At 40.4% G+C, this 27,767-nt stretch overlaps 1 protein-coding gene across 2 annotated transcripts; it reads left to right on the top strand.

The window, feature by feature from the left end:
• On the top strand, positions 1–27,556 carry AMD1 (adenosylmethionine decarboxylase 1). 2 transcript variants are annotated; one of them, XR_011047906.1, is made up of 10 exons: positions 1–521; positions 11,197–11,283; positions 12,818–12,944; positions 13,442–13,544; positions 14,409–14,451; positions 14,549–14,693; positions 15,718–15,810; positions 15,887–16,042; positions 16,578–25,415; positions 26,057–27,556. XR_011047906.1 is itself a non-coding variant. In XM_068397423.1 (9 exons), the coding sequence occupies exons 1-9, from the start codon at positions 391–393 to the stop codon at positions 16,716–16,718; spliced, it is 1,026 nt and encodes a 341-aa protein (XP_068253524.1). In that variant the 5' UTR covers positions 1–390; the 3' UTR covers positions 16,719–27,556. The 2 variants fall into 2 exon arrangements, 1 of the variants encoding a protein (XP_068253524.1); XM_068397423.1 differs by having other exon boundaries at positions 16,578–27,556.
• Positions 27,557–27,767: the final 211 nt, after the last annotated feature.

The raw sequence follows: 27,767 nt of genomic DNA, 5'->3' as shown, positions 1-27,767 counted from the left end.
CGACATTAGCTAGCGCTCGCTCTACGCTCTTCTCTGTAACAGGGGAACATACGGACTACAAGGAACCGAACCGCATCGCCTGCCCGCCCGCACCCCCGCTCGGACTGTAACCCTCTCACACACGCTAACGCCGCATCTGCCGCCGCGCACTCCGGGTGGTTTTCGCTGGTTTAAAAAAAAAAAAATCCTTCTTTTTTTCTTCCTCCTTTCCCCTTTCCCCCCCCCACTAAATTAATACTAAACAATTCCCCTAGAAGGTGAAACCCGCCCGGGACGGACTGGGACCCGGCGGCGGCAGGGCGGCCCGTGCAGCAGCGAACGGTAGCGGCCGGGGGCGGTAGTTTGGTTGTCGTTAATTTCTGTGGTTGTTGGTTGCCGAGTTGTCTCACCATGAAGGAGAACGGTGCACACTTCTTCGAAGGGACCGAGAAGCTGTTGGAGGTGTGGTTCGCCCGGCAGCAGCCCGCGCAGCAGGAGCCGCACCAGAGCAAGGGGTCCGGCGATCTCCGCACCATACCCAGGTCCGTTAACGGCCGGGGTGGGGTTGGTGGGGGGGAGGCGGCGGGTGGGGAGCGCAGCCGTTAACGGCCGGGGGGCGGGAGGGGCCGGTGAATGACCGGCGCACGCGGGGCCCGGGTGTGGTGGCGGTGGTGGTGCGTATCTGGGTGGGGAGGCGGCGGCCGACAGTGTGTGAGAGGAGCGGGGCGGGGGTTGGGGGGGGGTGATGGCCGTGCGCGGGCTGGCGGCAGCGCTGACGGGAGGCTGGTTCCGGGGTGGCTCGGCAGAGCCGTTGGTGGCAACGGTGGCGCGCGCGCGCGGCGGGCTCGGCCCCGGGGTGGCCGCCGAGCTGTCGGCCTCCTTCCCCCTCCCTCGGTGACAGCCCCGGCCTCTTCTCTCTGACGGCGCAACGCTGCCGCGGGAGGGCAGGAGGTGACCTTCCGCTGCCCTCCAGAGACCCCCCCTCAAGGCCGTGGCGCCGGCCCGCGGAGGCCCTTGTGTCCCGGCCGGGGCGGGGGCGGGGAGGTGGCAGTGGCGGGGACGGCGCGGCGCGGAAGCCATTCCCTGCCGCCACCTCGTGCAGCCCCGTGCGGTCCCTGCCGGCAACATGTGGCGGCGGGGAGAGGAGAGCCGGGCGTGTGCCGCGCCGGCCGGGAGTGCCTGCGGGGGGAGGCGGATGGCGGAGTGTCGCAGTGCTGCCGGGGGCATGGCAGTGGCGCCCACCCCTCTGCACCGAGCCCCCGCGCACGTTGCGCTCCCGGCAGCCGTGTGGTAGTAGCTGGCCCCGCTCGCAGGGGAGAGCCGTAGAAGTCTTGTTACGGTGGGGCTTCTTGCCCTCGCCAGCTTCGGGATGGGAAGGCTGGGAAAATCCCTGCCCGTTGGGACCGGCTGTGCTGTATTGCGGAAAGAGGGGGATAGGAATCTCGTTCCCGGTTCATGGAAGCTAGAAAGGGGAGATCGCTCTCGCTGTCGCGACGAGGATTGATGGTTCCCTCACATGGCCAGTTTCGCAGCGACCGGCACCGTGTAGCTGGCGTGGTTCATAGAGCGGCTCTTGCGGAGAGAAGCAGGCGGCACACGGGAACCCTTCCCGGGTCTCCCTGTGGCGTGGTAGGCACCGGAGTGAGGCAGGCAGCGGCGGGGGGGGATGCCCCCTCCTCCCCCAGAAGTGTGGCTGGAGCCACGATTTACACGTGAGTCTCTTGGCTCCGCTCCCAGATCGCGCTGCCTCCTTCCCCCCCCCCCCCCCCCCCCACCATTGACAAGTTGAGGCCAATGAGAGCTGGGCGCCGCGAAGGGGTGGGCCGGCGCCTGTCACCCAATGGGCATGTGAAGAATGTGCTGGCGCTTCTTTCACTGCCACCCAGGGAGGGAGGAAGAAAGGCCCGAGGCCCACACAGCTTCATGTGTACACGTGTTTCAAAGTGGGCCCTGTCTGGGAGGGGGCAGCTCTCTGCTCCTACGGCTGAGGTATGTCCGCTTGGCCTCTGTTAGCACAGTAGCCGATGGCCACCTGCCGACACGCAGGTGATCTTTGAAACCGTGCTGGGCGAGACAGGCACGAGATGTCTTTACTGTAGATTGCCAGTACAGTATTTTATGGGAGGGGGAGTCTGGAAAGACTGGAATACCTAGACTTTTGACTTGCAACAGTAAGAGGTCCAACTGTAGATCTGCAGAAGAGATCGTGGCACAAGTGTCCCTAAAGTGTCAGAAAATGAGAGCCGCAAACTTGAAGCGCAAAGCAAGATCCACTTATGTACCCTAGCGTGGGCCCAGAACTATGTAGAGGTTTATAGGAGGGACAAGATTGGTATGTAGATGTAATCAGCTGACATAGTTGGAAAAAGCAGGCTTGTCTTAAGCATACGGGGCAAATCTGAGGGTTATACTTATGTCAGTAGTTTACTTATCAGTATGGTAAACTGTTTGACTTTTCAGGTTCAGATGGTAGCTGGAGGATCTGGTGTTTTCAGTGTATCCAGAGCTGCTTGTGTGTATCACTGTTACCCAGTGGTCTTTGGTCAGGGAGCTTGGAGGAGAGCTTGTCATGATATATTGAATGTTTGGAATATGGTAATAATGGTAGCATCTCCATTCAAAGGCATACTTAGCATATACTATTTGTCTTTTCCTTTGTTTTGGTATTTCTCAGCAAATTTCCTGTGTGTGTATATCGGTAGAGTTAGCTATCCAAATATCTGAATTGCCAGTGGACAGATAACTGCCTTTCCTGAAATAATGAGTAGTCTATGTTGGAGGTGTGTGTATATATATACACACAGCAGTAGCTCATGAGTAGTGGAAGCTTTGTTTCTGCTGTGCCAGAAGCACTGCATAGTACATGTTTAGTTCTGACCTGTTGGCGTAATGAGGCTCATGTAACTTTCTGACTTGTGAAGCTGTTTAGACCTTTTTGAATAATGCGCTTAACATGGAAATAATCAGGTATGGTCATACAGTTACTTGAGATTTGATGGTGTAGCAGATGCCACAAGGTAACAACTTGTATAGTTAATGTCCAGGCAATAATGGAAGACTATTGCAGATCCTAGCTGAAATACATGCAGATAATCTGAGTTATGTAGGCACTTCAGGATTCCTGTCGTGTTTGACTTCAAATGTGAAAGATTACAAAAGGACTCATTTGACTTTGCGTTAATATGCTGGTGTTGGAATATACAAATCTAGTTTAGAGATGGCATTCTGCAAATGCTTTCCTCATTGACGCATTCATGCTCTCTGGTGTTCTGTTTGTCAGCTCAGGCTCATGTTTTCAAAACTGCAAAATTAATTTTTAAAACTGCTCAATAGCATTTAATGTAATTGCAAGGCAGGTGCTGTGATGGTTCCTTTGTATGGCTTAGATATGGCTGTAAAGTTTTAATAGAGTAGATACAAACTGTTAACTGTTGAACATGTGGTCTTTAACACGGTTTCAGAGCTGTGAGCAAGCTTTGAAGGCCTTTGTGTTAATTGGCTCTTAGAAGCTGTGTACCTTGTTGGTAGGAAGCTGTGATATATCTGAAAATTGCTGTTAACCTGTGTCCAGGAGTAATTATCAGTGGTACTGTGTTGCTAGCATGAAATGAAGTTTTATAAACATTCGTTGATAAATGCAAATGAAAAAATTCTGAATACAGTATGCTAATTCTATAAGGGCAATTAAATAAGCTAGTTTATGTTGTACAGAACTTGAAATCAAAGCTGCAACTACAGAACAATAGCTAAATTAGAGTCAAGTTGCAAACCAGTTGAGCTTGCCTTTTGTATTGTAATACCTGCTTAGTAGTGAAATGTGAGCCATTCATCTACTGAATGACTAAGCTGGTGTTCAAAGCTAAAAATTTCCATGTTGCATGTGCTTGCTAGGGATTAGATATGTGAAAGGCTTTGGATATCACCAGCAAAAACAAAAGGGGGGGGGGGAAGTTAAAGAACTGATGCAATTAAGAAATCTTTCACATTTTTTTCTCCTATGGGCAAGCCTGCTTTCTAGGGAATAATTTGGATAGGTGTAAAGTATTTGAGAGAAAAATTATACTTATTGTTTTAATACATTCCGTAAAGGTCCCAACTAAAAATTTAAGTATTGAACATTTTTCTTTGCTGCTAAGATTTGGAGGGGGGGGTGTTCATTTGCTAATCAGTTCTGCAGAAAGGCCTTGTGGTTGAAATAGTGACAAGCATCTGAAGATGCCTACCCTACTTATTCAAAAGTGGAATGAAGTTAACATTTTTTTGTGGTCTTGAAATAATTTGCTTTAACTTCAGTGCTTGTTCTCACTACGCTTTGTAAAGCATTTTTTTAAAAAATAGCCTTAAACTATGTATAAAAAAGGAGGGTTTGCTGAAAACATGACGAACATGCTGCAAGCCCTGGAATTCTGTGGTGACTGAGTAGTGCATTCACTATCCCCACAGTAAAATTAGCTGTTTATTCCTTCAGATGATGTGCAACTCTGCATTTCCCATCTCAAGGCTTATAGTCTTGAATGTAAAAAAGTTTGAAACCATATGTTAATGATGCAGGTATTTGAGTCTATATCTCGGGCATTCAACCCTGGAGAGTACTCTGAAATTAAGCTTCTTTATGGACCTTTAATGTGCTTCCTATTTGTCTATATTCTGTGGACACACAAGAAGCTGGAGGAAAAACAGTGCAGTAATGAGCAATATGGAGTGACACTGATATGAGATTATCATCCTGTGCTGCACGAAAACTGCTAAGCACCAATACAGTTGAGCATCTGATAAGAGCCCTGTAAATACTTGCTTTGTACTGCACCCTATAGCCTGAGTCAACTCACTGCTGCAGTGCTGCTGCACTTCTACCACTTCCTTCAGTCCATAGGACCATAGCAGTGTTATCTGCGTGTTTTCTCAGAACAGTGATGGTGCAAGGAGCCTGGGCCATGAGCCCTCTTCTACTCTCACTCCTGCAGTGCTTCAGAACAAAACAGTGTAGAGCTACTCTGTGTGGAGACTGGGAAGAAGATGGGGTAGGCAGGATTGTGCCAGGATAAGGGCATCTGTCACTGTACTTGTTGAGCTTTTTTACATGGAAGTGAAAGGTCATCTGGAGAACTTTATGTAAGAATTCAGTCTTCCCCTCATCAAAATGGATATTCATAAACTAGATTTTAGCAACCAAGTTCAAAATTACAGGTAGAATACGCTTGTTGTGACTCTCTCAATTGTAATTAAAAAATGGTTTCACACAAAGGAAACAAGCCCTTCTACACTCACTGCCACTATTGATTGTGATACTGCATGTGGAAAGTTAAGACTTATGTTGAAGACTCTTTGGTATTTTACTACCTTACCACTGAAACTGCTAAAGAGTTTGGTTAGTCACTTTCCGTCAAAGATCTGGTCCCTTAGTGAGACTACATAGAGCATCCTATTACAATATGTAGCTACTGGTATATCCCTAAAATAGCTTTCCTGATGGCTGTTTACTCAGCCAGGGGAACAGGAAGGTTTGAGGTGTATGGCAGGTATTTGCTGCCTTACAGTGTGTTCCTTCTGGAGAAGGTTACATTCAGATGTGCCCTGATGTGCCTATTGAGGCTTGTGCTTCCTTGAACATCTTGAGTGTCAGGTCTGTTTTCTTGTTTTATATGAGACATAGGAATACCTCTTGGTCGGATGTAAAGAATGGAGTCACCATACCATGTGTACTGCTGTAACTGCAATAATGATGAAAGGCGTGCACCGGGAGCAATATGCAGCCTTTAAAGCACTGTCTGTGGCCATCGTTGTGCCGTTGCTGAAATATCTTTGTGTCATTTGGGAATTATTCTCTTCAGCAGTTGGCTCAGGATCTTCTAGGTAAGAAGTATTTTGTGAGGAGTACTGTTTGAAATCACTTTTGATGTGGATACAATTTTCCATTCAGGTGCCTGTCTTTAATTCAAGATTAAGTGCATGTCCCTGGAGAGTTTAAGATAAGGGAGATGCAGGCGGTCATTCTGTGTATCTGTGTTCAGAGCATGTGGAGAGTGTGTGGGTTTTGTGCATGTCACAGATAGTGCTGAAGTAAAATGATTGAGTTGCCAGTGCCTTGTATCTAAACTCAGGGTGTGAGCATAGTTCAAGATAATCTGTCTTCAACAACAATTTATAAACTAAGTTATAATTTTAATAGGAAATAATTCACATGCAGCTGTCTGCAGAAGAATACACCAGCTGCTGGGAGGTGCTTTTAAAAGCTTGTGACTTTTGTGTAGTTGGTCTGTACTGTATCTACCTGTTTCAGGGCACTTGAAACTAATGTTGCAACTCTGCTGACACTGGTATTCAGCCAGCTTCCATACTCCTTGGCTACAGCTCCTCTGCATAGGCAGTTTAGACAGGGCGTTAAGTTTAGCTCTTCTGGGTCATGGTATTGGTAGGGATTAGCCTACTTAACTGTAGCCTGCTAATGAGGTAACTGATATATCTACTGGCTCATAAAAATACTTAGTAGGTAACAGGTGAAGAAATAAGTTGCTCTGCAGTTTAATGCTTGATTTCTAAACAAGATCTTACAGTAAGTACAAGATGAAAATGCTTATTACTTTGATTACTACAGACTTGTCAGCTGTTCTATTTTAGTGAAAAGCTATGCAAGACTATGTATACAGCTTAGGCTATGTTTAGGAGTTTCATAGGGTTTATTTCCTAAGAATTCCTGTCCTACTGCAAAACAACTTTTCTTCACGGTGCTGTCTGGGCTGTGTTAGCAAGGTACTGTTGCTGGGATGGTATGCTTGTGGAGGCTGTTAGTTGCTGATAGGAAGAAGTTCTTGATGTTCTTTATCTCTTTAAATTGCTGTTATTCCTTTCCCTGTTGGCCTGAAACATCAGTATTGTGCTACTGCCTGATATGCTGGACTCCTGTGTTGAGAATGGGTTTTACCCCTGAAGGTAAAAGCTCAGAACAGGCCAGTAATTTGCATTGAAAAGTATGGTTTTATCTGGCAAGGAGAACTTGATTCATTGTTTATTCATTCTATATTTCACAGAAATACAAAATAAAGGAGCAAACATGATGATTTGGAACTTGGTTGAGAGGGACTGTTGGCTATTTATTTCATTACACACTTCAAGCATACTTCCTAAAAAATTAAAATACTACTCGGTTCTGATAGGTTTACTGTACTGATGTACCTGGGTGACAGCTTGAGTGGAAGTTATTTGCACTCTGGTAACAAGTCTGTGCTGATAAGGCACTAAACATTGCAACACAGGTATAGGAGTAGATTGCTAAACTTATTTTTTTTCTTTCTTTTGGCGTGTTCTGCTAGTCAAGTATAGAACAAGCAGCTTTCTACCATTCAAGCATGGACAGTTATTCACATTTGAGTAGATATATTCCAGTTGCATTTGATATTCTCTGAGCATGTGCAACCATTTAAGATGCATGTTGCTTGCCTATTGGAGAAACTTTTTTGACTTTCAGTAGGTGTCAGTTATTTGAAATTTCAGAAACAGGATCTTGTAGCTTTGGAATGAAGTGGATAATAAGCCTCCATAGCAGCGAGGAGTTGGCATGATATTCTATATGCTTGGCTGGAGGATAGGGAAGCAGTCTCCAGAGAAAGTGTGTGGGGTTGTACTGATGTCTGGCTATGGGAGATAATTTAGGAAATAGTAATGCAATCCACATACTTCCAGTTGAAAGGGGAGTTTTGAGAGCAGAAGCCCATGATAGCATTTTATTGAGAATTAGTCTCTTTGGTTCCCCTTTTTCACTTGGAGGCTTTGCATCCCAGTTAAAATTTCACTCAGTTATGAAATAGGAAGTAATGTTCTCAGGTATTTCACAGTTACTAACTTTGAGGATTTTTTTCTTGGCAAAATAAAATGGGATTAGCTGCAATACATGTACTGATAACCATTGAAATACTATTTTTAAGGTGTTTTTTCTTCTTTCCACATTAAGTGGGGGTAGACATTGCTTGTCTCGAACTAGTAATGCTTGATTATACAGATTAAAGAAAAGGAAGAAATGCAGGAGTTAGACTTTTAGTGAACTCAGTCTGCTTGGTACAAAGTAGTCCCAGATGTTCTTCCTTAGCTCTGCTTTAAACAATGGAAAATGTCAAATACTAAGGTCACCTTGTTTAAATAGATTATACTGAGATCAAATCCAGCATGTTAGTAGCCTTTCTGTAGTTTTCTGTGCTTAACTTTAAAATGCATACATGTACAGGCCAGTATTTCTCTGCAGAACTTCTCCCTAATGTGGCCAAGTCTCATCGTGGGTGCTGCAACCCTTTGTTAGTCTATTTTATGTCAGCTTCTGGATCAAGTCTGACACATTGTATGTTTCTCAACTCATAGGCTTTCTTCCTTAATGCTAATCGGATAAAATAATGAACTTACCCTTTATTTGTGTAAAGGATGAACACATGAACATCTAGCATATGCTTAGATATGGTTTCTGTAGTGGAATAGTGAAGAATTGAGCAAAGTTTTAATATGCAAAGGCCTTGTGCAACTGCAGATTTTGGCCATAGTACCTAAATACCAACTATAGTACTAATGAGCATAACTAGGGACTTTCTTTGCATGGAAGGCTTTGAACTTAATGTGCAATACTGTATTGTTGGTAGTATGTACTGATCCCTCATTGTTGGACTAATTAAACACCAAAATTCTTACATCTTCTACTAATACATGATTGAAACTTAAACGAGACATTTTCCTGAAGTGCCTGTACTGAACTGCACTACAGTGATACTTAAAAGAAAATTCTTACTTCTCTACATAAAGCTAAGGTTTTGACTGCCTGACCAGGTAAGAAGCTTGTGAAGGCTGAAATGCATGCTCTTGCAAAGCCTGAGATGGTTACATACCCATTAATACTTAGACAAGTACAAAATCAGAGTTGTAGTAATGTACAAATGGGGTTACTGCAGCTCAGCATCAGGCATTGTAAGGTCTCAGCTTTCATAAATGCTATGTCACACACTGGATGTTTCTTTAATGGCAGATAAAATATCATCATTAGTGGCGCTGGAATGATTTGAACAGTTATTCCACCATACTGAACCAAATTAACACATTACCTAGTTCAATTTACGGGAAGAATATAATTGGATGTTAGAGGGAAGATAGATACTAAGGCTGGCAAATTTGTGCACATGTGCTGTAGCTTCCAGAGAAAACTAAATCCTTCAGTCGTCAGCAAAATAGTGTCATTGTCTAGGAGCATTTAAAAAATAGGTATAATACAAACTATTGCACTTTTTGTGTTTACCAGATTTTTCAAAGATGAGCAGATACTTGTATTTTCATATATACTTGAGTGTCAGGAACAGCTGAACCCAGTCAATGACACAAGCATAGGGCTGAATAAATGTGTGGGACTTCATCTGAGCATTAAAAACAAGCTGGGGTTTTTTTGACATACAGATTTGAGTGGTCTGTGCTGTCATGTCTACAGTTGCAGAAGAGTATTTCATCAAGGTTCATTAACTGGGGTGGTAGGGGAAATCTCATTTTGATTTTAAGTATATAGTTATATCAATGAGTTCATAAACTTGTTCGATGTGCACTTAATTATGAGAGATTTTAAGATGTATAGGATTCTCTTAAACTCATTTTTAATAGCTTTAGCCTCATCTAAAAAGAGGCTGTAGAGTGAGTCTGTAAGTTAAGTGTGTTGTTCTTGTTGACTTCTGTATAGATATACTGGTTTAGTGCAATATATGATTTAAAAGGGAAAATGCTCAAATAGTAGTAGGAAAGGTACAGAATGCAGTTTCAGGAAGCATTCTCAAGTGAGGGAGAAATTAAGGCATTTATTTGCAAAGAACATCTGGATATTTTTTAGTTAGATGTGCAGCAGAATCTAAAACTTCAACTTTGCAAACCGACCAGTTTTCTAAGGCAAAAGGTTGGTGACTGCTGATGAAACCCTGCTGATAGAATTAACAGTGAGTGCTCTGTCCTGAAATCCCAACTACAGACCTTTTGCAGTGTCAATAAATGGAGAGAGGTCTGACACCCGAGGAGGGATTAGGCTGGGCTGAGCCATGGGCAGCTGAGCCAATCTAGTAGCTTGCTTGGTGATGAAAAAATTGCAATTCTTCCACATGCCCAACTGCAAAGGGTCCTGTAGTTGTTCCAGCTCTACTGATGGGCAGTTTAGTTTTATGCTGGATTAGTAAATTTCTTGGTTCATGACAGGTCTGAGCACAAGCCTGCACGTGGAATATGCTATGGGAAGGGAGGGATGGGAGAAGTAGGGCAGCTGTCAGTCTTGTAATTTTGTAGCTTCAGGAAGTGGTATCTGTTCCTGTCTGCTTTATAGTAAATTTGACTAGATTGGGTTCTACTAATCTGGTGTAGACACAAGACTGAAGTGACAACCAAAGTAGTTCTTTGCGAGTCTGTCACTTTGCATGAGTACTTGGAAGCCTTTGGGCTTAATTTGAGCCCTTTGATTTTTTCGGTTTCTTAATAAAATTCCTTGTAGAATGAGTAATGACAGTAAAGAATTGAAATATTAAACTTCTCCCACTATACTGAAATCTAGCACTGTAGCTTTAACTTGTGTTATATAACAACAGTTCAGTTCATTTTCATCTAAGTGTAATATTCCAAACTATTTGCTATAAGTCTTCTATATCATCTAGAGGTAGAAGGAGTTCTATGATCCTGATTGATGAAAAGAGGAATTCAGGTCATTGGTATGTATTAATTTTTAGGGCTGGTTTTCAATTCAGTTATGAACTTGACTCTAAGCTGGACAAATAAAACATGTTAATGTTGACTTGCTGGTTTATGACTCTAGTAGTTGCCAGTGACTACTGTGATGGAAGTACATGGAGATTCAACCTAAAGCATACCTTAAGTTATAACAATGAATTTTATCTTAGTACATATGGGATGCAGGACTTAAGGTTATCCTGACTTGCCTATTTAGAAGCTTGGGGTTGCTGTTTGACAATTGTCCTCATGCAAATTACACTAACGGATCCTGAGGAATACTTAGCCATTCACTGAAAGCTAAGAATATTACTGGATATTACTGTATTGTGGTAGACAGTTTCTATATAAAAAGTCCTCATCTTTCATACTTTCAGATCCAACAACTCAAGACAAGAGCTGTGGTCTTGTTTGGATCATACTTTTTACCCAGGGTTCCAGAAAGCTTCAGTTTGTTTAACCTGTTGTTTGTGCTCTTCTATAATTTCTTCACAGGATTGAGTGGGACAAACTTCTGGAGAATGTGCATTGTTTGATCATAAGTGTGACAAAAACTGACAAGCAGGAAGCTTATGTACTCAGGTAAGCCACTAGTTTATTCTTTTAGTCTCCAAGAGGTAAAAAAGTTAAAGCTGTCATACAGGATCCACTTGGCTGAGAATCCAATCTTGAGTTAAGATCCTGCTGTTCACGAGTACAACTTGCAGGGGTCTGATAATCATCATATTGTCATGCTTCTGTTCAGTAGCAGAAGTGTCTTCATGGTTATCAGTGTTTGTCCTTAACTAGAAGGATTAAGGACAGGGCTGTGGTGTTTCTGCACCTGATCATTGAATTTTGTCCAGGGACAAATAAGTCTCCCCGATTAAGAGGTTTAGGATTACTTCAGCAGAATAGTGCATCTAAGTGTCACTTCTAGGTCAGCGAAAACTGTGTCAGTAGATCGGCTTTAACTCCAGATAATGCAGTCAAGTGGAACAACTCTTGCAGCTGAGCTAAGGACATCTGTAAAAACGTAGCTTTCCTGAACTCTTGGAATTTTTGTGCTGTGCAGCAGTTAGTTGTAAGGACACTACTTTTGCCATGTGTTTTTCATCTTGCAAAATGCTTTCAAGCTTTTTCTACATGAACTTTACAGACACATTGGCATTCTCTGTTTTACTTCAGATTACAAAAACTGAAGCTTTTGTACTCTGAAAGACTGCCTTGAGGGCAAGGTTGGGCTAAGAGCAAGCTAGTCAAAGAAACTCTGCTGAAGTCTTGTTTCCGCAAGCTTCATATATTTAAAACAAAATTCTGAAAAGAATGTAACTAGCTACAGCTTTCCTGGATGAAGTATAACCTTCACTTTGAATTCTTAAACAGCATTCCAAAGTGAGTTAGTTATTTAAGCTAGACTTATTCCCATTGTTCAGTTACTTCATGAGAAGATACTTGTTGTACATGTTTAAGTGTTCTGGATGTAGTATCAACATCTCCGGTTCAGTAGGACTGTAAAGTATCTGACTTAGTTTATGCATAGTTAATTTCTGTATCTTACGCATAAGGCATATCATATAGCTGTGGCTATACTCGTATTATGAGGCTTCCTGTTCCTGTGGACAGGTGCTGATTTACCACTTTCCAGTAGTCAGCTTTCCTAGAAGATTCAGCCAGACAATTTATGAAATTCTGTTAAGGCTTTTGCCTTTTTTGAGTTGACTTTCTCATAGGCTTTTTTTCAGCTGAGAAAGTCAGATTTCAAGTTTGACCCTGTTCTGTGTCTGGGTTAAGAAATTAAATTGCATGTCTGTGTTGCGTACCCACTTCACAGCATCTTGGTATTTCTCAAATAGATTGAGAGTATGTAATGTATGGAGTACCTCTTTTCCTGTAGTCTGGTAGCTGTGTAATATGCTTGCTGCAGGTATTTGTTTTGGGAAATCATAACAGCTCTCAAATGTTAGCTAAAATCTATTTGGTTTGATCCATTTGCCAAGCATGTTTATGTACCATATGCTGAATGTTCACTTACAGTAATGCATTTGGTTGGGATAAGAACAAAGATCTAACCATTCTCTCCTGGCTTGTTTTATATAAAGCATTTAATATATTTTTAACACTTTTTTTTTTACAGTGAGAGTAGCATGTTTGTCTCCAAGAGACGTTTCATTTTGAAGACGTGTGGTACCACCCTCTTACTGCAAGCACTGGTTCCCCTGTTGGAGCTTGCTAGGGAGTACAGTGGGTTTGACTCAATTCAGGTAAGGTGCTAAAAATGCTGCATCTTCCTTAGAACGTACAAAAAGCTTTTTACTGATACTTCAAACTCACTGATTTTGTTAAATATTCTGAAACTTCCTTTGCCATTTATGTATGCTTCCTGTAATGGGAAGATTGTCATGTAAGATTGCTTGCTCTGCTGTAGGATTTAGCCTTCTGTTGCCTCTTAAAGGATGCTAACTTACAAATGCTATTGTGCTGAGTTAAGGTTACTTGAGGGTGAAAGACTTCCATGCCCATGTTGTCAGTGCTGTTTTCTTGTGGAAAACAAATTTGGAAGTAAGCTGACTCCTGTAGCTTACAAATTAAGCCAGGAAAAATCATATGCCTCTGAAATGAAAATACAGGTAGCAGTGTTCTGACAATGGAAACTTAGGTCCTGTGAAAGCTTATACTAAATGCTTGCTTTTTTTCTAGATTTTTAGATTCAAAGTGGACAGATATATTCAATATCTAAGATGCATCTTTATTTTTTCAGAGCTTCTTTTATTCACGTAAGAATTTCATGAAGCCTTCCCACCAGGAGTACCCACATAGGAATTTCCAGGAAGAAGTAGAGTTTCTTAACGAAATTTTCCCAAGTAAGTTCATGAAACTTCAGCAAAGTTGCACAGCTTGTGTGAAGTGTTGATGTGAAGTGAGAAGTGACAAGCAGTACAATACGTACAGGCTGCCAGGCCATTCATTCAGCAGTGCTTGCAGTTCTACAGCCAGCACAAGCTTCAGCTGCATAAAAAAAGCTATAAAATACTTATTTTCTGAGTTTCTGACACTAACTCGCCAAGGTCAAAATTTAAATCATACTAAGCTTGACACTTAGCACCTTGTCTTAACTGAGGTCATCTCAGACTTCCAAATGGAGTGTAGTAAGTCAGTCTGCAGAATCCAGCTCTCACTAACTCTAAAAGCATTAAAAAGACAGAATAGTAATTGAAGGTAATGAATACACTGGAGAAGAATGTAAGCTTTTCTCAGAAAAGTCACTGCACTAAAGATTGAATTGAAACATTTAATAACATCTAAAACCTACAAGAATAACCTTGAATTTTAACTACTGGCAGAAAAGGTTTTTGAAGGAACATGGAAGCTGTAGTACTTATCTGAGTTATTTGAAAATAAATGCTAATCATAAATTCATTAAATAGATGCTTAAGAGTACTAGGGTTTCCATTGGTGCATAGCTAAAGCTGTAATCTGAATTTCCTGCTAGTAGGCTCTGAACTGGGGTGCCCAGACCACCTTCTGAGGGAGCCTGTTTTTCTGATTATTGGCTTTACATTCCTGAAGTTAAATGCCTGCTTATTTGATACAGATGCCGACTGTGTCAGTGAGCCCTCTTAGTGTTCTGTGAAAGACTTCTACTATCTTTAAATATGAACTGAAGCTAGTCTTTTATGTAAAGGATCAGCTGTGGTACATTAACTGGAGACTTTTTGTCTTGTCAGATGGAGCAGCTTATTGCATGGGGCGTATGAATTCTGATTGCTGGTATGTATGTGAAGACTTCGAAATCATTGGGGTTTACAGTAGAACTTAACTTGGTGCTGCTAATATTTATTACACAAGTGATCTGTATTTTATATAGGTACCTGTACACCCTGGATTTCCCAGAGAGTCGGATATCCAATCAGCCTGATCAGACACTGGAAATTCTGATGAGTGAGCTTGACCCAGTAGTTATGGACCAGTTCTACATGAAAGATGGTGTTACTGCAAATGATGTCACTCGTGTATGTTTGCTTGAAAACTAAGTGTTTTTGGGAATGGTGGAAATTGGGCAACAAAATGCTTCACTTACCATTTAATACAAAGCTTATTTTTTGGTAGGAAAGATCTCATAGAAAATGTCAGGTTAATGTTTTGGAGGTAGAATTGATTTAACTCTAGAATGTTTTGGGGAATATAACTTTGCATTTTCAATGCCCCTGATTTAATCTATTGAAAGGAGCAATTTGCTGTGCTTTGGGTGATTGGAAGCTTATCCTCTGAAAAATGGAGGAATAGGAATAAAAACACAATTGAGTAACTTCCACTGAAGGATGGGGATTATGAAGAGTAAGACTTAGACTGAAGATAATGAATACGAAGGGAATCTGTGTCAAAATAAAGGTTAAATCATGGAGCCATTTGGATAACTTGGGGGGGGGGGGTGGTCTAAGCATAACTTGATGGGTTTTGTCTCCTTTTCTCCTTCCAAATGGGAAAGTCCTGTGACATGAACAAGTTTCTCTGACAAGCACATTGACTTCATCTGGTTTTCCATCTTAGGCTTTGATTCTCATACTGTATTTGCTATTGAGATTTGGCTGTAGCTCAAGTGCTGTGTGGGAAATCAAAGTGCTTGGGATTGCGCTTCATTCTAGAGTATAAAGTAGTATGTTCTCACACTGGAGTAAATGTAAACAGCCTTTGCTTTGTGGGTACTGGTTAAACAGGAGCTCCGTTTTCCATTTTAGTTGCAGAAGCAATTATGTATTCTAAGCTGTTCCCTTCTCTTGGAGCTATGCAGCTTGGTTCTGTAAGAGGCAAAGTATCTGATGATAACTTGCATGCAACTTGGCACTCAGTCACTTACTTGGTGACAGGATGCAAAGCAAGTTCATCTACAGTGGTACACATTATCAAACTGACTTGTTATTGGGAGAATTGGTGTCCGGTCCCCTAAATGGGTGTTCATTCTGTCTTTGAGTTAAATCTGAACAAGTATAAGGATGCATGGTAAACTGAGTGATGTCATTTTAACTTCTCTTTCAGATGAGTGGAATTCGTGACCTGATACCAGGTTCTGTTATTGATGCTACAATGTTCAATCCTTGTGGGTATTCAATGAATGGGATGAAATCGGATGTAAGTTTTACACTTATTGGTAATTAATATTAAAACAAATAGTAATTATTTGGTGGTAATAATGTATTTTTTTCAGGGAACTTACTGGACTATTCACATCACTCCAGAACCAGAGTTTTCTTACGTTAGTTTTGAAACAAACATAAGTCAGACCTCTTATGATGACCTGATTAGAAAAGTTGTAGAGGTTTTCAAGCCAGGAAAATTTGTGACAACCCTCTTTGTTAATCAGGTGAGTTTTCTTGCATTGGCTTGTCAGCTCCTGAAATGTGTATAGACACAAACAAAGGCTAGAGGTTTTTTACTGGGATGTCAGTAGTTTCCAGTTTGCCTCTATATTTGGATGGTAGTTTCTTTAGAAAGTAAAAATACTCTTCAGTATTGCTTTGGCATGTACTAAATCTGATCTCCAGAAAACTTAAGAAATATTAAGATAAGGCAGCCCAATCTCAGTATTCTCATGACTTCCTGTGCAGTTCTGTAGAGGTGTAATTTCTTGCTTTGGCTTTTTTCTGGATTTGGCTGCAGCTGTCAGTTGTGGAAGTGCTGCTGTTAATGGTGATGCTTCCAGACAGGGATTTGTAGAAAAGCGGTACCATACATAGCAGAATCGCTGCTTGGGATTGAAAGTTCCTGCAGCACTGTCAGGCATGGGTTTTGAAGCTTGTTGGAAACAGTATCACAAGAACCACACATAAAACATGTATCATGCTAGTCCATCTTTAAATGCTAAGTTTAAAAATAATTTTCACTTTTTTGTTTTCTAGAGCTCTAAATGTCGTACAGTGTTTTCTTCTGCCCAGAAGATTGAAGGGTTTAAACGTCTTGATCACCAGATTGCCCAATTCAGTGATTATAATTTTGTTTTTACAAGTTTTACAAAGAATCGCCAGCAACAGCACAGTTGATTAAGAATGAAGAAAAAGCGCAAAAAGAAATCCCATGTAGAAGGTGGTGGTTGCTTTCTAGTTAATGATTCAGGGGGCCATGCTTTCCACTCCCACCACCTTGTAGTTGTGGAAAGCCCTAGGTGTAATCATAGTATAACCATTTTGAATTGTATGCATTATTATATCAAGGAGTTAGATATCTTGCATGAATGCTCTCTTCTGTGTTTAGGTACTCTATGCCACTCTTGCTGTGAAATTGAAGTGCATGTAGAAAAATCTTACTGTATGAAACTTTACATCACTTGTAAAAATGATTCAGGTAGAATTACACACAGTATAGTTTTTCTCCAGGTATCACCAAAAATTCCCCACAGACAAGGATTTCGTCCTCATTAGACTTCAGCCTCAACCTGCTCACTGGGGACAGTTCTTTGTTAAATTGTCACACTTTTTTTTATCTATGTTGTGATTTCAGTCTAAAACAGTTTTTGACAAACTTTTATGATTTCTAATGAAACTGATTCCTAATTAACACTTTCATGTTTGGAGGAAGTTCCTAAAACAGTTACAAATTGTTTTGCTACTACAGGTGGTGGTTGATTTATTTTTAAATCAGACTGACTTTTTATGCTCTGCTCAAGCTTATAGGAATTTGCTCAGCTATACTGTAGCACTGGGCTAATGCATTGGTCTTTCACCTTTAGAACTTGGCTATAGGTACTAATGCAGGTTAAATTTCATCTTACCCTAACGCTTGTTTATCTGTCCACATCGCCAAGCTGTCACACTGCTACGTAATGGCAGAATTTGAAGAAGGTCCAAGAGTCAATAGGGGAAGAGCTGAGTCAGGATGCAAGCGCTTTGGCATAGTTGCGTGACAGCTTTGCAAAGTGCAAGTTCATATTGGCACCAGACATTTTCTCTCCTAATCACCAGTTATGTCAGGCTGAGAAGCTGGTGCTCTGGAGCACTGGCAGGTAGATCCTAGTGAAGGAGTGGAATTTGCCAGGCTGGATGTGTGGATTGGTTTGGATTATTCTCAGTGAAACCTGTGACCTACCACTTCTAACTGTAAAGAGTGCTTCTAAACTGGTCCAGTGTCACTTCGTTTTGTTGTTCCAAGCAAAGCTAATGCCTCTATCTTGTGACAGTCCTGTGACATTGTTGTGCATGTGACTTATGTTGTATTTGAGTGTTGTGACTTCATCTGTTTTTTCTTCCTAATTACTAAGGTGGTTCCTCTTACTGTGACTTGAGGGCATTAAGTGAAGGCATAGAACAAGAACTGTCTGGGACACCTGGACAGAAGTGAAGTAGAATGCTGTTCATAGAACATGAATAAGTGTGTAATTCAAAGTCACTTTAATGGGTATTGACTAAAATGCAGGCTTTAAAGAGCTGGCACGCTTTCAGCTATGTTTGCAAATACTGGGATTTTAACAGCTGTGAGACCAGCATGTTAGCTATGAAATTGAGATTATTTTTTTTTCCCCTCTCTTGTCCTTGCAATGTTTTGACACTTTCTGGTTTGACACAATGGTCTTTTGTTCCTTCTGTATTTATAAATGAAGCACTTTTTCAGTGCTTATAAACTAAAGTCTGCTTGGTTAGAAATCAAGTGGTTGGAACATTTTGAATTTTTTATTTTAAGCATATTGTTGATGTTCTTTACCAATGTTAATCAATTACATGCTGTAAATGGCACTAATGCTTTTTGGTGTTAATATTGAGGACCAATATTTCAGTGTTGTTTCTTTTTTCTTAAACATTGTCCCAACTGACCTGACATTTGTTGGCTTGAGGTCCTTTAAGTAGACTGAAGATCCCTTTTCAAGTAATAATGAAATACATGTTACAAATAGAAGCATAAGCCTCGGCTATAAAAATGAAAGCTGTTGAATGGATTATTGAACTATCTAGGGTGATCAGGATGGGGGGAGTATGGTGTTTATAACTTCTGTGGTGTTAGACTTTGATCATTTAAAAATATCTGTACCACAACTTAATGCTTCAATAAAAGTTCGCTTAAATTGTTTGTAGTGATGATCCAGCAATTCCACCCTTCACACTTTTCATACTTTTTGGTACCAAATAGTTTAATTCTGAAATAGATTTATGTGTATTTTGTCCTAAATTACTTTAAATTTACTTTGTCCTTGTATGGGACGCATCTCAACTATTAATGTGTTGGTAGTTTAAAATGAGACAGCATGTCAAAGGAAGCCAGATGAAAATGGTACACTGTTCTTGAGGCTAAAAATGTTTGTCTAAATGAACACATAAAGATTTGAGATTTGCTGTCTTCGCCTAACCTGTATTTTTTCCTCAGCATTAAATATTTAAAATATTACTCTGAATTAAGACAACTCCTGCTTCTGCTGGTCACTGGGTTTCAGCCCTAGCTCTCTACTGTAACATGTTGATGCCAAAGAGCAGAATTTGCTCTGGTACTCGGATCTGAGTGCAGGATGGCTCTAGGAACAGGTACTGGCTGTCAGTTTGGTGGCTGCTTTGGTGGTGCAGGGCTACATGTTGGCAGAGGAATGTGGAATGGATTACCTCCTTTCAGGCTTCCCAACTGGGGGGGTGTAAACTCAGGTTTCCCTAGTGATAGTCCTAAAAGCAATGCCACCAATACCTAAATGCTGAGGATGTGCTTCAGAAGTGTAGAGTTCTCCAAAGCTCTACAGTCAAAACTATGTTAGAGGTGGAAAAAATTGCTTCCAAACATCTGAAGCCTGTTGAAGTAGAGCCTGTGGCCAAAGCCTAGAAAGAACAGGACAGTTCAGTGCGGACATGTTAAGCTCCTGTGCGACCACAGTAATGACAACTCTGTAGAAAAGTTAATGAACAACTGAGGAACTACTCTGACTCAGCTACATGGAGCTGAGCAAACAGGATTCACGTGTAAAGGGATGCAGAGAATCACCTGCGTGTTCTTAAATACTCAAGTAAGAAATATTCTGGTTTCAAATGCTTGCACAGCCATACTTGAATGTACCTACAGAGAAGCACTTGGAAGAGAATGCTGTCATTAGAAAGCTACTGAGACAGGCATTTGCTGACAACTTGTTCTAATTTGACTTTCAATTACATGTTTAACTTCAGGTTAAGTTACACTTTTTCACCCTGCTTCATTTTGTGCTGTGGAGTTCCTGGTGGTGTAGTCCATGAGGTGTTCTGCTTGCTGCTTACAGTTCAGGCAGGCCTCTGCTCTTTGGGGGAGATTGGATGAGGGTAAAAATTGCTTAGGATATTTGCTGTTAGTCTACTTCCTTCATGCCTGCAAGGAAGCACTGCTGGAAACAAGGTTTAGACAGATTTCAAGTTAACTGCTCAGCTTTCTTCTGTTTCTTGTTACACACTGTACTTAAAATACCAGAGCTGCTGTTATATTTAATAATATAAGAAAAAGCAGGCCCTAGAGACTCTTGCTTCTGCAGCTGCCCAAGAGCCATATCATGGCACAAATTTTATATTCTCTATAACATGCTTAGTTCTGTCTTTGGCAACTGCTATAAATTTTAAATATATGTATACAAGTATGATATGTAAAGTCACATTTAGGAGCAAATTGAGACATGTTAATACAATAATCTTAGAATTTTTCATTCCTGGATTAGCCAGAACATGAAACCCCTTTTTTGCTATTATGTAGTTCCTAATATGCATGCTTTACCTGATCCTTATCTTTAAATTATATAATTTATAGTATTCCTGTTATTTTTCCCACATACCTTTTTCTAGATTATTTTGATCCTTGTAGTCCATCTAGATTTGTCTTAAAATACCAAGATTTCAAAATAGCATGCAGGGCATCTGCCCATCTGAAGATACGCGCTGGAACTACTGCTTTTTAAGTCTGGAAATGGCAGTGCAAGGTTCCTGGTGCTCCATGCAAACCCAGAAAAAATCCTAGTTAACCCTAAGAGGAAAAGTCAAACTGGATCCTTGGTGACTTTTCCAGGCATGCTAAGCAGGGAGCAACATGTTCTGTGAGTGATAGCCATTCATGTAGCGACTTCTACAGTCTGAACTGCGGCCCAAGATACAAAAAGTGCAACTTTTTCTTCCTCTCCTCCTTCCCTGCTATCCATGGAATTGGATTTTGCTTGCTCTTGAAGAGTTGCAGAAACTTCATTGCAATAAACAGGAGTCCAGGGACAAGTATCAGATTATCTGCAATATGTAACCTAATACTGGCTTACTTGCAATGATGTTTAATTTTTCATTTCTTTAGCAACATTAAAGACATACTTAGAAAACAAATCATTGATTTATGATATGCAAAGTATTTGACCTCAGAAAGCCTAAACTACAAATCTGATTTTCAGAATACTCCTGCACTACCCGTTTTGCTCAATTAACTGTTAGGTGCAATTTAATGGACTCAAGTGTCACTGGTTAAACATACTTTGTGTAAATATGTAGTTGCTGGCACATCAATTACTGTAAATTCATAAGCAGCAGCATGCATTAGTTAAGATAATCTTTTTACTAGGCTAGTAAGAAGACAACTCCGATGCAAAACTGTAAGGCATATGCATGACAGACAAGCCGCACCCGCAGGCATATGCATGTATCTGTGCTTTCTAATTTTCTGCATCCGATTGAGCAGAAACAGGCTTATCGAACCGGCCCCTCCAGCTGAGCTCCGTAGTGCTGGACCTTTTGAAGGCCTCACTGGCCAAAAATGGGTCTGTTCTTGAAGGTGAGTTACGAAAGCAGCTACCTCCTGTTTATAGCTTCTTAAGTGGTTTGCTCAAAAGTAAAGCTTCCACTATGGATACAGCGCTTGATCTCAATTGTCCAGTTTGTAGTACTTGATTTAGACATTGCCAGTTAAAAACTGCAAGTTACCTGAGCTGCTTGTAGCCTACTTCTAAAAAACAGGCACAGCAGACTTCCAGAGACTCAGAAATAAATTCAGATTCCAGAAGCTGTGTGGAAAAAGTATCCAAACAGGAAAATACTGCTTCTGTCAATTTGTTATTTGGTTTCCTCCACTCTTGAGAACAAGCATGTGGAGGTAGAAAACAATGTGATACTTACTCCTTCCACACCACTTCTATAAGAGAGAATTAAATATTAGTTCATCCCATGATCAGAACCTGCAGACATCTATGTGTAAGCTTCGTGAAGCAAACCCCATTCTCTTTTAAACAAATACACTACTGAGTATTAAAACCGAAAAGAATTTAAACAGGTATTTTGTTAAAAAACCCTTTTTTAAACAGTCAAATTTAGAGTCTTAAGTAGCTTGGAGTACTCTGTGAAATCATGCATTTAGCTCATAGCTTATACTGCTGTTGATTAAAGGGGAAGGGATGGGGCACTGAGCGGTAAACTGTAATGAGTATTTACTTTTGCAAATTCAATCCCAGGGAACTCAATGGAATGAATTATAAGGGAGCATGTTCCATAATGGAATTGTAACTAGGTGCTACAGGCCTCAAGAACATCTTTCAAATTTCACACTGATGTCAAAAGTAACGGTGCATTATGAGTAAGATGATCCTTAGCACCTGTAATTCAGAAATGCAAGGGGACTTTAAAACAAACTTCCCTAAACATAAACTTTGCTTTTTGCCTTTGAGAGTGAATAAACTGATAGCATTGTTGTTAAATCTATTTGGCCACTTAAATGTCTATTGAATCACAGAATAGAATATCTCAAGTTGGAAGGGATGCATAAGGATCATCAAGTCCAGCTCTCACCTACTGAGCCACTAACACGGCTGTTACAGTTACACAGACTGCATAGCTGTTACACAATTGCATATTCTATCTCATCTTTCTGAGAACATTTTTTATATTTGGTTATAATGTGATTATGTTCTTATTTCACAATTAAAAGGAAATTATTGTGCAAATGGATCACTATAGGATCACTGCTTTATAACTGCAGATATGTAGATATGTGCCTGTGCATTAGAAAGGTGCAAAGTTCTGGTTTGAGTTTGTGAAATAGCCGTAGAAGTGGAAGTTCTGTCTCCACTGGTTTAATTACCATCTGTTAAATTTCATCATCTTACTTCATGGGCAAAAGTATGGGTTTGGTACTTTTTCTACACTGTTAAAAACACTGCACTAACAAAGCTACAAAAAGACGAGAGAAAACCAGCATGGGCTTGAACAGAGTTGTTAGTTGCAGCTACGGGGCTAAATTCCACCCTCTTTTCTGTGTGCAGTCTTACTGTGGACAGGAGTTACACAGATGGAACAGAACAAGAGAAAATGTTCCAAGTCCATGCTCATAAATTCAGAGCAATATGGTGTCTCTTCACCACCTGCTTCTCCCAGAAGAGACACTGGTCTCTGTGCCTGCCAGAGGTGATTCTTCAAAAGGCACCGGGTGACAGCTCCATCAACACACCAGTCACTGTAGTTTACAGCCATCTCCAGTCTCTAAATTTGGACTTGTTTATTTCGAAGAAGAACTTACTGTGTATTTGTCAGCTTCACTAGACTCATTCACTAGGTGTCCCTGCCCATGGCAGGGGGGTTGGAACGAGATGATCTTTAAGGTCCCTTCCAACCCAAACCATTCTATGATCTTTAACTGCGCATGATCTTAAGGGTTAGAAAATGTTCAGCCAAATACAAGGTCAGACTTACAATTACAAAGTTAGAATCCAGGCTATAAAAAGGTAGAGAAAACGAGACTATACTTAACTACAAGATTCCTTCTTAGCTGCTCTGGTATCCTGCAGACAGAATCCCTAACAGCCCGGATAGCAGTAACATACATTTTCCACACTATTTCAGGATGAAAATTAAAGCTAACCAGAGGGCCTAAGCCCCTGAGAGCTGTTCTCTAACAGCACCCCCCGCCTCCAAACTCACTGCCTTCTCATTGTTAAAGATGTCTCTCTCCTGCTTTCATTTCATGATGCTGTCGTACAGCAAAGATCATGCATTATCCGAGAGGAGAGAGAAGAATGTGTTTATATTCAGTTATTAAAGCATTTCCAACGCTCTTACAATATCCTGCAAGGCACGTGTCATAAGGAGTACTAATTGTATGTTCATTTCACTAGACTTTGAGATTTGTGTTCTTTATATGCTGTATATTGCCTAAAACCATGTTATTAGCTAGGTTGTAAGTAGGATGCTCTGATGGTTTGGACACTCATAGCCCAAATTTGCCCGTTGTAAGGGTTCTTATGGACGTGTTTTACAGACGTGTTCAGACAGTGCAGAAGTTGGGGTTGTTTTCCTATTTGAAGATCTAACATTCTATAGTTTCTAATTCTTAAATTTTATTTAGAGCAAAAACCTGATATAAAACGAAAAGTATTGATAGAGTTGCTGATTTAAATGAAGACCTAATTTATTTATTCCCCTAAACTGTTGTGAAATAGAATACTATGGAGGGGAAAAAAACCCCAGAAAAATAGGATAATGTCTCATCCCTGTTACAGAAGGTATGTTTTACCTAGTGTGCTCTAGTAAAAGCTGGCGTATAAAAGAACAAGACAAAGCTACAAAGGCTTCAGGGTGTAATTGCTGAAGCTGCAGTACCTGCAACTGAAGAATACTGAGCATGAAGCTGACAGGACTAGGGAAAACAATAAAGCAAACAAACAGCTATCCTTGTAATTGCCTGTACTCTGCTATGATTAATATTGGGTTTAATGTTAGTATTTAGTTTGTTCTGCTGTGCTTTCACTGTTTTTAGGCAGATAATCAACTGTAAATTCATAGTTTTTAATACCCTAATTTTAAGCTTTGTAAAAAGTTTATTTGCAGCTGTACTCTGTTGTTAAGTGCCATGACTTGGAAAAGCTGAACAATTTATATTTGTGCCTTTCAACTCTTCTGTTTAGTGTGCTGCTACATTACAGGAAGATATGTTTTCTGATTACCTGCTCTCTTAACATTGTAATCTCTTAAATACTTCATTCCTGAAATATTTAAACTATGCAGACCACCCAGAAGGGCTGAGCAGAGAACAAGTTACAAACCAGTGATTTTCTCTTTAACTCCTCATGTTACTATGTCAAGGAGTAGGTAAGAAATGAATCAGCTACTGGAAAAAGCTATCTATTTTTATTTTTCATAAAGAAAATACTATAGAGACACATACAAATCACATATTTAAACCAGCTTTCATAAAACTGTCCTAACTCCTTTTTAAAGAACTGTAATCCTAGTTATTCTTACTAAATTTGGACAATCTTGTTGAACCACTTCTCAGTTTCTTACAGTAATAAAGCTCGACTATAGGATTTTAGTGTAAAAGCTGACCTATAGATTACCTGTTTCCTGATCTTATAGAGCTCAATCAAGCAAAGGCAGGAGAGCACTTCATCTTCTGTAACATAAATATACTTCTTTTTGTATGCTAGAGAAACATACTAGTACTATTTTTAAGCAAAGCATGTCATTATACATTTGGTTAAAATTTGTTGAAAGCTACCTGTGATTACAACCACTGCTTGTCCAGGTCAAGGGTTCTCAAAATATGTCATTGTCTAAAATAAACACGTATACAAATCTGTAAGGATGTAAATGTAGGGTACTGCTTGATACACTTCTGTGTGTATTTATGTGTGCATGTGTTTGTTAGAGAGAAGAACTAACAAAGGAATATATACACAAGGAACAGAGAACGAGTCACAGAAGGGCTAAGAATATGACTCAAAAGAAAAGCATATTGATAAAACTGTAAGGTTGAGCGCTAACTGAAAAAGAGTGGAAGCTCTGAGCAAGGTAAGTCTCTGCTTGATTCCTTCTGTGTTCAGAGAAGCAGGACTCTGTATACTGTTTTTTGCAATATTGTATACAAAACCCTGGGGAATTTGAAAGATTTGAGAAAAAGAATTCAATCACAAAAAATAGATGGTTATGGAAACAGTTCATACTGAATCTCTCAAAATATTCATTTTTTTCAGTTTACGTGATGGTGACTCAAGAAATTAATACAATCTCTGTATTCCACAAATAATACATATTTTAGATACAAAATAAATATACATCTGCATATATATCATATGCAAACTGTAAACAAACACAAAATATAAACAGTTCTTGAAGTTTTTCTAACAGTTCTTCGAGTTTTTTATTTTGGAATCCTTAATTGTCAAGGTTGTTCAGGACTCTGAAGGCACTCTAAATTATTTTGATCACTCTATCTGCAAATCTAACCAAATTGCTCTCCAGCAAGAGAGCCTGAGCTCTGAGACAGTGTGATGTGAAGTTTGTTATTCCAGGAACCATAAGTCCCGTACAATTTCTTAATGGACCTCTATCCTTCTGCAGAAAGATATATTTTTATGCATCTTGGGATGGAATGGGAAAAATTGAAGTTAGGCTTTTTTGTACATGCAGGATCATTCCTTTCGCCACCACAGGGACCCTACAGGGATCTGAGGAACGGTTGCTTGCATGCTGATGAGAATACAAATACCACGTGTGTCTTCCCCTTAAAGAATACGCTGAGTGCAGCCACGCTGCTGAGGAACAGCACAGCACAAAGTGTAAGTACATGTTGCCATACAATCCAAAAAAGACATGCAGGATTTTACTGTACTGGTAAGCATCCTGAAGTACAATTAAATCTGACATCATCTGTAACCACCCAGGAAAAGAGACAACTGTCTGTTTAAACTTTTCAAGGACCAAATGGGAATGAGATGTGACCTAGAGGTCTTCATCTTGAAACCCGGACTTCTAGTGAGTCAATAGGACTGCCTGCAGGAACGGAAGTCCTTACTCTTTTCACGATCTTATAAACAAGTTATGCAGTATGGAAACAAGGATATTCTACTTCACTTGACAGAAGCACCAGTGGCAACTAGAATGTCAGAAAAGGTGGCAACATGCAGAGGCTGAATGAAATGATCCTTCATTAGCAATGATCCTGACTCGCCAATATAACGAGGATCCTTTTGATAAGACAACCTTAAGGCTACATAAGAATAAATATATGTATCCTAAATTAGGTCAAGAGATCTGAACTGCTCACCCTCTTCTGAGTAACCGAAATGACATTGATTAAAGTCACCAGCCTGAAGATGTAAAGGTTGAATCTTTTTTGCTGTCTCCAACAGTGAGACAGCTCATCATAGTATCTCTTGTTTCAGTGCTGTACTAAGATTAGTTTTATAGTTTCTAAAATTCTTGAGATCACTTCCTGGAAAAAAAGGATGCAGTTGGGGAATTCCAGAGAAGCAGCAAAGCCAGCTAAATGAATCATTTGCTGCTGATCACTGTGTTTATCTGCTAACATGGGAGGAAGAGCTGATTGCAATGGCGTGGAAGAAGGCAAGAGAGAAATCATTTGTTGCTTCTAGTAACAAATTCAGGGCTGTTGCCTGCTAATTCTGAGCTGATTAGAGAAACTGAAGTAAAAGAGAGATGTTGGCAGTGACCACTGTTCTTGCTAGCAACACCAGAACTGGCCATTCTGTAGCTCTTGCCAAACACACAATCCCTTGCCCAGGCCAGTCCAAAGCTGGACTGGTATCAGCAAAATCTTTCCATCTGGATTGCTCCCAAAATGAAGATGACAGAAGGGTATTTGTAATGCTTGTAACGCTTTGCCTTGCCTTTTCTGGTTTCCAGAACAGTGATGGCTGAATGAGCTTAAAGAAACTGAGATGGTGCCAGTTACACACCATTACGCATTTTAACACACTGAATATAAGGGAGAGAATGTCTAGGGTGCTGCTCTGTAGCTTCTGCAATGGGAAAAACTGTTCTGCTTCCAAGTGACTGGGCATGGTTTCATGCACAGTGGAAGTGCACTATATTATAGAACTATTACTTAAAGACAGAATGTCTTGGAGTTTGCCATAATATCTTTTAAAAAACTGTCCCCTTAAAAAATAAAGTATTTTGGTATTTTAAAATTGGTACCTGGTGTTTTATTCATAAGAACATATGTATCTAAATGCCAACATAAACTTCTATTCATTAAAACAGAAATCTCTCACTTCTTTGCGGGGGAATCCTGAGCCTGTGATAGATAATAATGATGGACCTTATGGCTAAGGTGTTCAAGTCTGACATTTGGAATGTCATGTTCAACCCTTTGGGGAGGATAAAGCAATAATATCAGAT

The sequence above is a fragment of the Nyctibius grandis genome, chromosome 1 (assembly GCF_013368605.1).
Source record: "Nyctibius grandis isolate bNycGra1 chromosome 1, bNycGra1.pri, whole genome shotgun sequence".
In the NCBI taxonomy this organism is placed as follows: domain Eukaryota; kingdom Metazoa; phylum Chordata; class Aves; order Nyctibiiformes; family Nyctibiidae; genus Nyctibius; species Nyctibius grandis.
This window is presented reverse-complemented; position numbering and strand designations above follow the sequence as displayed.

Coding starts and splice junctions, on each gene's coding strand:
- AMD1 (XM_068397423.1), top strand. CDS start 391: ATGAAGGAGAACGGTGCACACTTCTTCGAAGGGACCGAGAAGCTGTTG. Junction 11,284..12,817: donor CAGGAAGCTTATGTACTCAG/GTAAGCCACTAG, acceptor TTTTTTTTACAG/TGAGAGTAGCATGTTTGTCT. Junction 14,452..14,548: donor CGTATGAATTCTGATTGCTG/GTATGTATGTGA, acceptor TATTTTATATAG/GTACCTGTACACCCTGGATT.